This window comes from Anopheles aquasalis, chromosome 2 (genome assembly GCF_943734665.1).
Source record: "Anopheles aquasalis chromosome 2, idAnoAquaMG_Q_19, whole genome shotgun sequence".
In the NCBI taxonomy this organism is placed as follows: Eukaryota; Metazoa; Arthropoda; class Insecta; order Diptera; family Culicidae; genus Anopheles; species Anopheles aquasalis.
This window is the reverse complement of record NC_064877.1, coordinates 10,737,879-10,750,000: the sequence shown is the minus strand read 5'-3', so window position 1 is coordinate 10,750,000 and position 12,122 is coordinate 10,737,879. Positions and strand designations below refer to the sequence as shown.

At 51.4% G+C, this 12,122-nt stretch overlaps 1 protein-coding gene across 3 annotated transcripts in view; it reads right to left on the bottom strand.

Moving 5' to 3' along the window:
* The window catches only part of LOC126581656 (uncharacterized), a 35,921-nt gene that overhangs the window by 8,297 nt on the left and 15,502 nt on the right, over positions 1-12,122 (bottom strand). For all 3 annotated transcript variants that reach the window (XM_050245462.1, XM_050245464.1, XM_050245463.1), the window contains one exon: positions 55-807. In XM_050245462.1, the coding sequence (XP_050101419.1) occupies positions 55-647 (593 nt within the window). In that variant the 5' untranslated portion in view covers positions 648-807. The remainder of the gene's footprint in view (positions 1-54; positions 808-12,122) is intronic.

The following is a 12,122-nucleotide window of genomic DNA, read 5'->3' as shown; positions in this document are numbered from 1 at the left end:
CATTAATTCAGCATAGAATCGCACCCGATCCCGTCACCGAACCGATTGACTTACCTCATAAACTTCCGATGCTCATTGACCGGTACAAAGTACTCATCGTACGGATCGCCCAGATCCACCTCGGTGTCCTTTTTCACGGGCAACGCGGCCGCACCATTGTTCGTGCCATTCTTGTGCCCATTGGTGGACACTGGCAGGCCGGCCGGTTTGGAGGACATGTTGAGTAGCTCCAGGTTGACGGCTTCAGCCAATGGCTTTTCCCCAGCCGACTTCCCATTGACGGACACGACACCGAGCGATTTTTCGTTGGTGTGACCGAACGAGCTGAGTGGCCGTTGTTTCTCCTTTTCCGGCTCGAACGCCGGATTGTCGAGACCGTTGCTGCTTGCACCGTTGGCGACGACCGATGATGGTTCGTGGCGTAGGGCCGTGTACTCGCTCGTATCACCCTCCGGTGATGCCCCGATCGGTAGCTCGACGTGTCGGGGCGATGGTGTCGGTGCGGTCATACCGTTGCTACTGCTGTGGTTACTGCTGTTGTTGGTGGTGCGTGACGTCGGCTGTTCCTCGTCACCGATCGAGAGCGAAATTTCGTTCTTGAACGCGTACCCATCGTTCTGATGGCTGGACGAAACGGAATCGTCCATGATGGTGCTGTTTTTGGGGGCTCCGGTTCCGGAGCTACCTTGGGGTTAATTCCACCTCTCGTACAGCGTGTACAGCACGAGGTGCTGCTGTGTTTTCTTCTGCTGCTTCGGTGGGTTTGGATGTAGGCCTTGCTTCCTAATCTAACTGCGTTCTAAAGATCTGCAATTGGAAAGAACATTGGAAGGAAATGTTGGATTAAATCGATGCTGAAGATATGCTCGCTAACAAGCTTATTTTAGTGTAGAATATAATCTTTGTTTATATTTCAAATTTATCCCCCCACGAGCATTTTTAAAGCAGTAACTTGGTGTAATGTTTATCAGAAAAGATTCCTCATTTTTCTTTGTGAAATCCACTTCTGACTCGATTCGATTTCTTTTTTTAACTTCTGTGACTTAAACAGAATTAAATAAACTGTCACCGATCACAAAGCACCATAAATCTGCACAAAATTTAATCATTTCAAGATGGTCGGTTTCGATCGTTGAAAAACCACACCACCGTTCTCTTTTGACGGATTAGCAACGTCCCAACGTAGCTCATTCGCAGCACATCTCACTAAAGACACTAGCTCCCACAAAAATCCCGCACACTAGCTGGTGTTCCCTTCACTATTTAGCTATTTATGATTGGATCGCGCCAAACATAGCTTCGATCGTAAATCCGGGGGGGGGGGGGGCGAGAAGAGAATGGGTTGACTCGAATGGGGCCCACCGCACAAATTTATTCGGTGACGATGCCGCTGGAACGGTACTCCACATCCGTTTGGTGGTATGATGACGTCACGACGGAACACCGTAACAGCCAGCAGCAGCAGCAGCAGCAGCAGCAATCGCACGCAGAACGAAGGTTTTTGTCGTGCAAATTCTTAATTCCCGCGCGGTGTACGTGCTCGCTACGCGAACAACTGCACCCAACGGGAAACGGTTTCGGACAGGCTAAGCACGCACCGGTAACCTAGGGGCCAACCTTTCAGAGACATGGTCCCCCTTCTCGGCTGGTGGGACCACTCCTGGGATAGAATTGTTTGTTTGCTAGTGTCGCTCACTCTTTCTCTCTCGTTCACTCGTTCACCAAGCTGACCATGGTTCTTGGTCTGTTCCGGGTTGTGGTGCGGTTGATGCATTGCTTGCCGCCATTGTTGTTAGTAACCGGCATGTCGCGCGTGGGTTCAGTCGGTCCCCTCCTCCCAGTCGTTCCGAAAAGGAGTCTTCAGCTCTCCGACCCCGACCTCCTACGTCACTCCTACTAACACACGTCCAGAAGGTGGTGGGGGCACGTAGCGATACACAGAGATTGCCTATGGCAACGAACCCCGACAACGCGATCCTTCGCAATCCACCAAACCACCAAAAGGGCCAACTACGACGACGACGACCACGACCACGATGATGATGATGATGGTGAAGGAACAGGTTTTTCGATTTAGCGCGAAACATATTTCTGCATTTCGTGTGCTGTCTGTGTAGGGGTTGTAGTAGGCTGTGCTGCCTGATACTGCCTGGCAAGTAGCAGCAACCATTCGTTTGGGGGTCTATGTTGGGGCACCCCTGCTGGCAGAAAACAGGCCAGGAGACAGGCCACCGAGCGGTGTTTTTGTGTGCGTTCAATGTCTTTTAAGCGGGAAAGCATAAGGCCTTGTGGTTGGTTTGTTGGTTGGTTGGTTGGTTGTGTGCCTGAAATACCTTCTCACCGCAACCGTGTGCTTGTGTGCGAGTTGATGTTTTGTGGTGGTAAACAAGAACAAGGAGAACAAGGAGGAGGCGAGAGACTCCAGAAAGCGGGTTTCGCTTGATGGGACAGCGAGTAGCACGAGAGGGAAAGTACTGTGCACCCCCTCCGGTGCTGTTGCTTCGTTTGTGCCGTCTTTGTCTTCGCTTCGCCCCTTTCTTCTTCCCTGCAGGACTCTCTTCGACTGGCTGCGATGGTCGCCCTTCGGTACACACCGGTTCCGCTGTTGAGGTATGCTGCTTCGGCCCCCTCCTGGCGGCCTCTTCGAAAGGATCACAGGCCAGGGTTTGGGTCTGAATCATCGCCAGCGATCAACGTCGTCATCGTGGTCGTCAAGGATTCCACGATGGCCTACTTCGCTCGTGTTTTTGATGTGACGAAGTCACAATCGCCATTTCAATCAACAAACACCTCACATTCAAACCTCAACTCAATCGCTTATTGCGAGCTGTTGGAATGAAACTGCTGCCAAACACCGAAAGGCCACTTTGCATTCTGTGGAATGTGCAGTGGCCGCAATCTCACTCTCGCTAGTTGCTGTCGCACCTTCGGAAACTAGTTGCGCTCAGCGGGACTGACTTCTAGACGACTAATTTGACTCCACCCTCCTGGGTTGCGGGTGGTTTTGCTTCTACCACACCGCCGAGCCCTACGAACGGAATGCGGTCAGCCAGTAAAACGAGACCAGGAAATGGTCGCACGAGACAGCGTAGATCTGAGTCAAGGTATCGGGCGGCAATCGGTAGCGGTTCGGTATGGCGATGGAAACCGTTCACTGAATCAATACCGGTGCCATCTGATCGCAGATCGCTGTTTGAGGAAATATCGTCTCAACTGCCAGCTGCTGCTGCTGGTGGTGGTGGTGAAGGTTCTTGTAATGAGGCTCTTGGTATCTCGAGAAACCGTGCACTCTTCACTTCACCTTCGACAGGTGGCTCGGGCCCTGCGCTCTCGGTGGTGGTACCGGCAGTGAAAGCACCGGAAAACCGGCGACCAAACCGAGCGCAATTTCCTGTTCATGAAAACTGGTTCAGGGTGAGAGTGGCCGGGATGAAAGTGAAACACTCGGCCGTCCATTCATGCCACACCAAGGTGGTGGTGGTGGGCCAGACTATCAGGAGCACTCGTCACTGGCCGCGGCTAGAGATCGACAGTTGAGTGATGTAACTCATCATTCGTCGTCACGTTGCCGGCTCCCGTTACTCTCTTTCTCTATTTCTCTTTCTAGTGCACACTAGTGGCCACGAATGGAGTCCATAACTAGTGCGTGACTTACACGGGAAGTAAAAGGACAACGCCAGTGGGCCCCCATCACCTTCTTCATGCTGCTAACGACGGCGATGTGTGATAATTGGCCAAATGCGCCAAACAAGTTGTTCACTTACCGGTACAAATGGGAGTCGCTATTAGCTCATTTCCTGAAGGTTTTGAGGTTAGCACGGCACTCCAACCGTCTAGTATCGAGCGACTGATCGTACAGCGTCACTGCGAATGGTTCTTCTTGCTACCGGTTTGGAACAGTTTCGTACTAGACTAAATCCGGAGAACACACTTTCACTGATGGAACACACCGGACAAAGGACGCTAAACACCTGTTGGTTGTATGTGTTCTGTTACCACAATAAAACGCTGATACGCTCCAGTGCGTCCACTGGTTTTTAGTCACAACGATCCCCAGAACTCTGAAGGCCCGTCCTCACTTCCTTAACAACTCCCCTTGGAACACCGGCAAACACCTAAAGGCGGACGATGGCAGAGAGCAAACCTTCTGATGCGTAACCAACCGACTTCTCCCCGTGGCCATACGAGACTCCCTAATTATAAGCGGCCCTTAGAACCACACACATCACGAACCGCCTCGCGTTGGTATGCTGGAGACGTTCCTGGTTCTTGGTGCGATCGACCAAGCGAACGAGCGCACTTAAAGCGTCGTCTTACGTGCGCGAATGTAAACCGAAGACTGCAGAGTGCCCCTGACGGTAGCGACGGAGCTGCCGGTGCTGCTGTCGCCACTGAATGCCATTTACCATCACCATTGACTCGACGGAAGGCGAATGTCGAAGGGGGATCGCAAAAATCTTGCCAACCTGCAATGCACGGAAGTGGACGGCAACGGACGGAAGCAAGTCGGTGCCATAATTTTGTCTCGAATCGCCCGGACGTCGCCGAATGCGGTCGCTTCATTAGTCAGTGATCCCTATCGGCCTGCGTCGGTCCGTTCCGTCTGGATTTGGGCGACTGGCGGTCCCTACTTTATTGTCATCGTCGGCCGGAGGTGACGGTGTTCTAGGTCATTCATCGGCGAGCCTGGTTGGCGCGACTGCATAATGTGGGTGCGCGTAGCCGCCACTGTTACCACCATCATACAAGAGGCTTAAGTTCGTGGCAGAACCACAGAAAGGATCGCACCGCATTACGCACACAGAGACACAGCCACACAGAAACTCTTGCGTTGAGGGTATGCGTTCGAATGTCATTAACATGGTTGGATGACTAATGAGAAGCGCCCAGCTGGCACGACACGATGGCACGACACGACGGTGTCCATGATCTTCTTCCGAATTGTTCGCAGATCGCGCTGTGAGAGAGCCAGCCTCGCATAGACACGCACGCATAGCACGATGGCCGCCGTGGTGGAGATGGCTAGGAGTGTGCATGTTAATTACATCCGAATACTAATGCGCGGTAACAGCACCTTCAGCAGAGCTCATCCTCCCGTCCCGTCGACACTCTAGACAATTGCAGCTGTACCGTTTTGCACACAGGCGGTCGCAAGGTTTAATGGGAAATCAAGTAATCGCCGTCGCCGTGGTGATGGTGCGCCTTGTGGTTCCGCTGCTTAGTTAGCTAGCTTGCTAGCCAACTTCCAGGTCATAGGAATAAGTAATGAAGACCTTCCTTCTCGCTCCGGAAGAACCTCATCGACACTCTGGAGCCAGAACCGGGCACGATGTGGCCGGCCTCAGCAGAAGATGCATCTGCTTGTAAACGCCACCAGCTCCTCCACCTCTATGGAGCGTGTGTTTGGAGGTGTGAGAATCGTATTGTTAGCGTTAGTGAGTGACGTGAGTAATGGTCGCTGGCGGGCGGAACTGTTAATGCTCCGGGGCCCCCTCCAGGAGGAGGGTATTATGGACAGTACGATTTACTACGGGAACGAGTGCCCGTCTATAGATGGGGCCGTTCACAAGGGGCTTGCACCACTCTCGCTGGCCAGGAACATTTTGGTTCGTGAATATGTCGAACGTCCGGAACGGATCCAGATTACGGGCTGTAGAGCAAACCTTCAACCGTACCATGAACCAGCGACCAGTGACAGACCTTGAAGGAATGCAAAAATCACCACCACCATTCGTTGGACTCCACTTCGGGCCACTTGAGGGCCGGCCGGTCGGTCGGTCGAGGGTCGAGAAGCCGGACTGCCGTGCGGGAGTGGCTATTTCCGCGAGCGAAACGTGAACGTCCGAGCGTCCGACTGAGTCCATTTTGACGAACGTTACGAGCGCTATGGGTACTGCCGTGCCTGCCAGTGTGTGGGATAAGCCAGGGTGTCGTTTTGTTTGTTTGTAAATTGAGTCTTGTCTCTAAAAACACCCGACGAGAGGGGTATCACCACCCTTGTCGTCCAATACCAAACATGACGGGCGTCCGGATGATGTTTTTGCGTTGTTCTCGATCACGTTTGATGCGTTCTGCTGCTTTTTACCATCGCGAGCGGGGAAAATGATGTTGACATAAGTGGCCCCGACTGTCTGTGTGTTTTTGTAGCGCGTCTCGATTGCTGAATTAACTTGGCAGAACTTTGGACACTTGCGCTTACGACGAAGGTTCTTTTGCTATTTCATTGGAGGGGGTGAGGAGCTACGTTCACGTATTACGAGTTACGTCAGTCCAGTCACTGCGCTAGCTTGTTTCCGTTACAAAAAATAATCTCTCGGAATACGTTATCCACCAAACGAAAGGTGACGTCCTCTGGGCCTCTGAACTACAGCCTGGAAAGCAACATTCAAAGCCTATTCGGTTAAGCTTGTACAAGGGGTGTTCGCCGTCTTCTAACCAGGTCTTTCATATTGTTCCCAGCTATTGAGGCCAAAGCATGACTCCAAAACGTCATCGTCACACTGGTCTCGGGGTGGGTGCGCAGGTCGGAGGGCCTAACCCAGCAGCACCACGAGCAGCAGCAGCTGCACCAGCAGCATGCACAAGGCCAGCCGAACAACAGAAGGCTTGTCACAACACTATACGCTGGTTCCGTGCCACCACAGCGCATTTGCTGGCCAGTGTTTGGAATGCATTCCACGATGCCAATGTGTTTAGGGGCTGCAGTCGGTTGAGAGAACTCGTTTCTGTTCGACATCGAACACCACAAAAGTAGCAGCACTCGAAAGAGATCAATAGACTGACCGGGGACGAGGGGTATGGCAGGGAATTTCCTAACGGAATAAGCGGAACAGCTCCCACTGGGGCCCGCGCTGTAGATCTCGTACCGGGACAGCAAACATCAACAACCAATGGGGTGGGAAGGCCATTCCAGAAAATCTTTTGGGTTGTTTTTGGTTTTTTTTTATGATTCTTCGAAGTAAGGAACAGACTCAACTCCAAACAGTCATCGTTCAGCTGATTGGCTTTTACGGTGACTGGATACTGGCGATCAGATCAGCGACGGTGGAGCGAACTGTGGACTGTGTCCGATCTCCGAGCGGATTTGTTAATAAATCACTCCAATCATTGCCCGAGCTACACACTTCACTGCGCAACCTGAATGCAGGTTGGTGTGGTACGAGGTAGAACCGTGAACTGCCTGATATTTCTGGGCTGCCCGATATGCCTGATTTGTTACAATCCAGCGCGCGCACATCCCCTGATGCGTGCAACCGGAAGTTTGCGTGAGAGCCGCGTGGACGTTCCGATTCGAGTCAAAAGTCACCTGACCGTCCTTGTAGCTGCTGACCACGCGCGTGAGGTTTGAGCTGACAGGTGAATTGGGCTCGTGCAAGGGTGGCAGATAGCAGAGAGATCAAAGGGTACATACTCCGGGTCTCGGTCACCATGGGGACACCATTCGCTCTGTGTGCTAGATCTCGATGGCTGTGTGTGCGCTCTGTGCCTTTGTGTTGATTGATGTGTTGACCCAGTGTCGCTGAACACTGGCACAACCGTCTCATTATTGGAGGTCTAACGGGATTGAAGCGGGCCAATCGATTCCATTTGGCCAAAACATTTTGGTTGGTGAGGAGAAGGGAAAAAAAGAGAAGATCGAAGAATGCTCGGCTTCGGCTTGCACGGACACGGTGATCGTAACGATGATTTGCTTATTTGCTCGTCCGTTCACTAACGCACTCGGTGGATGGTGGGGGGGGGGGGGGGGGGGGATTGATGCTAAATAGAGGAAACGCTTTCCTTACGTGGACCACCGGTGGTTGGCCACAAGCATGGACAATCGATATTTGGTGTAGATCGTTACGGATTGGCGTGGTAGTAAAGTGGTAGCTAATAGCCCAACCTTCGACCGTCGAATCCGGTTCTGTCGATTGATCATTTGAAGATGCACCGATGTTTCCGTTACCCCGAAGGATTGTGATATTTCTAGGGAATGCTGCTGGTGCTGGTTGCGGTTGAAGGCGATCCGAAAGGCAGCAAATGCAACGTGATTGTGCGCTGATTGAGTATCAAACGCTGTAAGCTTTGACATTTAGCGCGCCTGAGCAAACCGGCTACTAGATGAGCTCATTATAAATCGAGGCGCAACGAGGAATTGTTACGCATTGCGCTCGCTCGCCCCACCCCGCGGGAGCTCTTAACCTTCAAAACCGATTTGGTAATGCCGCGCACACGGCGTAATGGCCAAAGCGTACCCAATACGTGAGGTCCCCGTAAACGAGCGTAATGTTGTTTGTATTTTATTTTTTCTGGTCGATCTAGTGAATCCCAGAAAACCGGCAAGGTGGGCTCCATTCCGTCCTTTTTCGTTTTGTTTGTTGTTGTGCAGCGATAGCAAAAGGCTCTTGGCTCATCATCGCCCATGATCAACACGAAAAAAAAAACTACGCTGCCACAGTGACCTTCATCGTCCGGTATTTGAATGTTCTAGGCGTGATTGCGATGCGGTCGTTGTTTGAATGATTTATGAAGGATCAATCCGTGTTCCCAGGCCCAGGCGAATCACCGTCCGCGGTTGGCGAAGGATTTTCGAACCTACGAAACGGAAAGTCAAAGGAAAAAAGTTGGAACGGAGCCACCACCGCACAAACGACGATCACCAGAACGTGATCGGAGTCCATTAAACTGTTGAGCGTTGGAGGCTCCCAACGTCGGGGGTACACCTTTTCGTGCTTGTGGCCTCGAGTTTCCGACCCGGGCCAGGGTTAAAGCCGAGCCGAGAGGTCACTGCCGTTACCGACGCTCAAGAGTCACGGTGAAGATGAAGTCAACCACCGGAGCGTCGGTCCGGTCCGTCCGAAGGATCCCTGGTCCATTCAATTCCGGGGACTTTGTTTGCGTTGCGTTGGTGCGCAAACCGCGCAGCTTGATTTACTTTTCTCATATCTCGGACAGTGCGCGATCGTAGACGTGGTGCATAAGTTGGAATTGAGCACTGTCTGGAGCGACTCCGGCGGCGTCTGCGTCTGTGGCTTTTGACGAGAGAAGGTAGCTGGATGGCAGCAGCAGCAGCAGCAGCAGCTTTGCATATTTCATTCGCAGTTACGGTCTCATCGGTGGAAGGCGGATCCACCACGAGTCGAGACCAAGACCATCTCGAGATGCGGGGATCCATGGCTCCAACTGTCAACCCCCGGCCGGTGAGTAGCGCGGTGACTGACAGCGCCATGAGTGAGTGTTCTGACGAAGATGTTTGTAAACCGCTTGCAACCATCATCATCATCATCATGTTGTTGAGAAGCTGTGGTCACAGGACAAGCTGCCTGTACGAACCGAGTAGTGGCGCTGGATATTGATTGAAATAGTAATTACCTAGGACTATTATGGGCGGCCGGTGCCATTGTGCCGGATGGGAGAAGTCAAATTACTGTTGATTGAAATTTAATTAACTTTACCCGCAGCGACCAGCGCTGAAAGATCGCGATCGCTTACTAATTGCACTGGGAAGTGCAGCACTCCGGGAGGGGAGTTTTTAAAATAAGGAAAATTACATAAAGCTCCGAAGGACGGAACTGGGCACTTTCCTCAAATTACGCGGCCACACTGGCACACATAACCACAAATCGCCGACCGACCTTGATGCACCAATTGAAGTGAGTTGTTCTGATGCCGGTGAACAGAAGGATTAGAAATGAAATCACTGGTCGGCCGCGATTGCTCACGGCACCGGGCTGCACCATGTTTGGCATTGACGTGTCCGGCACGTCATGAGCGACGCTGGTCCGATGGAACGCTCGCCGATGGAATATTGATTTGCTGTCCTCGTGCTCGTCGAGAGAGTTATGCCTTTTTCGCGCGAGGGGAGGATCGCAGTGGTGGCGAGTCGCTTCACGGACAAACATTCCTTTCGCCACCAGGAACGGAGAAGGGGAGCATGGCAGCGGCCGAGTGAAACTGTTTTGAAGAATTCATCATTAGCGCAAAGCCAAGCGAAGCGGGGATCTGGTTTCGCGCCTGATAATACCACTCTTCCGCCGCAATCGTCACGTACGTGTAATATACACAGAAAATGCTACGATCCACCGTCGGTGGAATCGTGTTCCTTGCCGCCTCTCCGATGACATGGCAATGGCTCAGATCCCGCGTGGTCCCGCGCGAATGGCAAACCTTGCTCTTTCAACTTTTCGAATTTTGTTTGTTGTTTGAGTGCGTTACCGGAGGATGGTATGTGACGGCGCATGCCGTGCCGTTCACAATCTCAGTCTCAGACGGCCCCGTTCCCTGTCCTGCCACCAGTCTCGATCGATCAACTTTGGCGCACCGGAGTTGGCTAACGAAACGCAAACCGACAGACAGACGGAGAGAGAGAGAGAGAGTGACGATCGTGCTGATGCACCATTGCGTCATCGCGTGTTTATAGTGATTCCTGTGGTTTATCGATAGGAGGAAGAGACGCAGTTTGTGGTTGTCCCCGGTGGTGTACAATGTCAATCTAGCAGACGTGACAAGATGGCCGCCGCCTGGAGTGCTCGATCGAAACACACGAAATCGTGCAAAATTGCTCACAAAGAATGTTTCGGTGCAAAATGATGATGATTCACATTTTCACATTCATCGAGTTTGCGTTCGTTTTCACCGTTTGAAGGTGTAGGTCGTGGAAAGCGTTTCCAATGTTACATCTCTATTAGTGGCCGGATTGATTCGCTTAAACTTCTCCATAAGCTGGCTCCATATCGAGTTTACTTTGTTGGTTAAATGGTGCGTTAACATCTTCACGCAATCCGCTTCTCCAACAACTTGTTGAAGTTGAAATGAGCTGCTCATCAACGGCTGTGAGGCCTCGCCAAAGATGAACCTGTTATTTTGCCTCAATCTCTCCCAATGAGTGCGCGATTAGCATTTTTGAGTGGAGGTCTTTGTCGCCGAAAATTAACCGAAGAATCCCTCCCCATCAACTGGTACGTTGGTATTCAAGCAAAATTCGAAGCCACTAGGTCACGGGCCTTGAGAGTAGCTGGCCGAAAGTGGAGGAAAAGAGTAGAATTACGTGTGTAAATTTGCGCAACATCGATGCCAGCACGGAACTGACATTGAAGCTGCTGCGAGGGCGAGTTGGGAATGAAGATTCCGTTTATTTCTTCCGGAGTTTCGGTGCCACAACCGCGTTAGCGCGCAAATCAGAGCGAAGTTAATGCATTCTGCGTCTTGCTGGGAGCTAGTTGGGTGGTTGTTGTTTGTTCTCATCGGGCCAGGGGATGCGGTGTGTAGCGTCTTCTGATAGGGATCTAAAGCGGATCTTGAAGGCCATCAACTGGGTTGGCAGTTGGGTAAAAGTGGAACACGACTCTCGAATGAGTTCTCGTTCCAGTGGAGAATTACATTTTAACTAAATAGTGGTCCACGGGGGTGGATTCATGTTTGTGATGGAGATGTTCCTCTTTCGTTTAGCCTTTTAATACGGTTTTTGTGAATTATTTGCCGCAAATAGCATGGAATATGGTATTAAGTAAGTAAGCATTCAATAATTGAAAACGAAACGCTTTTATTTTGCTTTTTTTACTTATCAAAGTAAGTGGAACATAAACTCTAGAGTCATTTTTAAATGGAACGAAGAGCCAATTAATAATTTAAAAAAATTCAAAACTTCTCGTAGAAACTTTACCCCAACCAAACGTTCCCAGCGTTCGCGTCAGCGTGGATTGACCAAACATTGTCACACACCGTTATAGTGTCACCGCTCATCGCTTCAGCATGATTACATCCATGCGGAATTCCAAATATTCTCACAAATTTCCTTCCGCGCAGGCATTCCCTCCCCAGGTGGTTTATCATCAGCCAGTCACGTTCTCTCTGAGAAACCTATGTAGCGCCGCATTAGCTAAAATGTTTGTAATTCCTTCGCATACCCTTCGCATCTTTAAACCAGTCAGTGCCGGTCAGTGATTTCGTTGACCGCGATTTGCCCAGCAGAGACGACCGTCAGTTGAGATACGGTTTAACGCTTCACGGGCAGCACGCGCAACTCTGCTTAGCACGTCTCATCTTGAGCACTGCACTGTCCTCGCTGAGTTGCGCTGGTCAGCAGCCGGGTCAAGATTGATTACCAGAGCCTCGAATGCTACATGCAACCGCTATGCAAACGC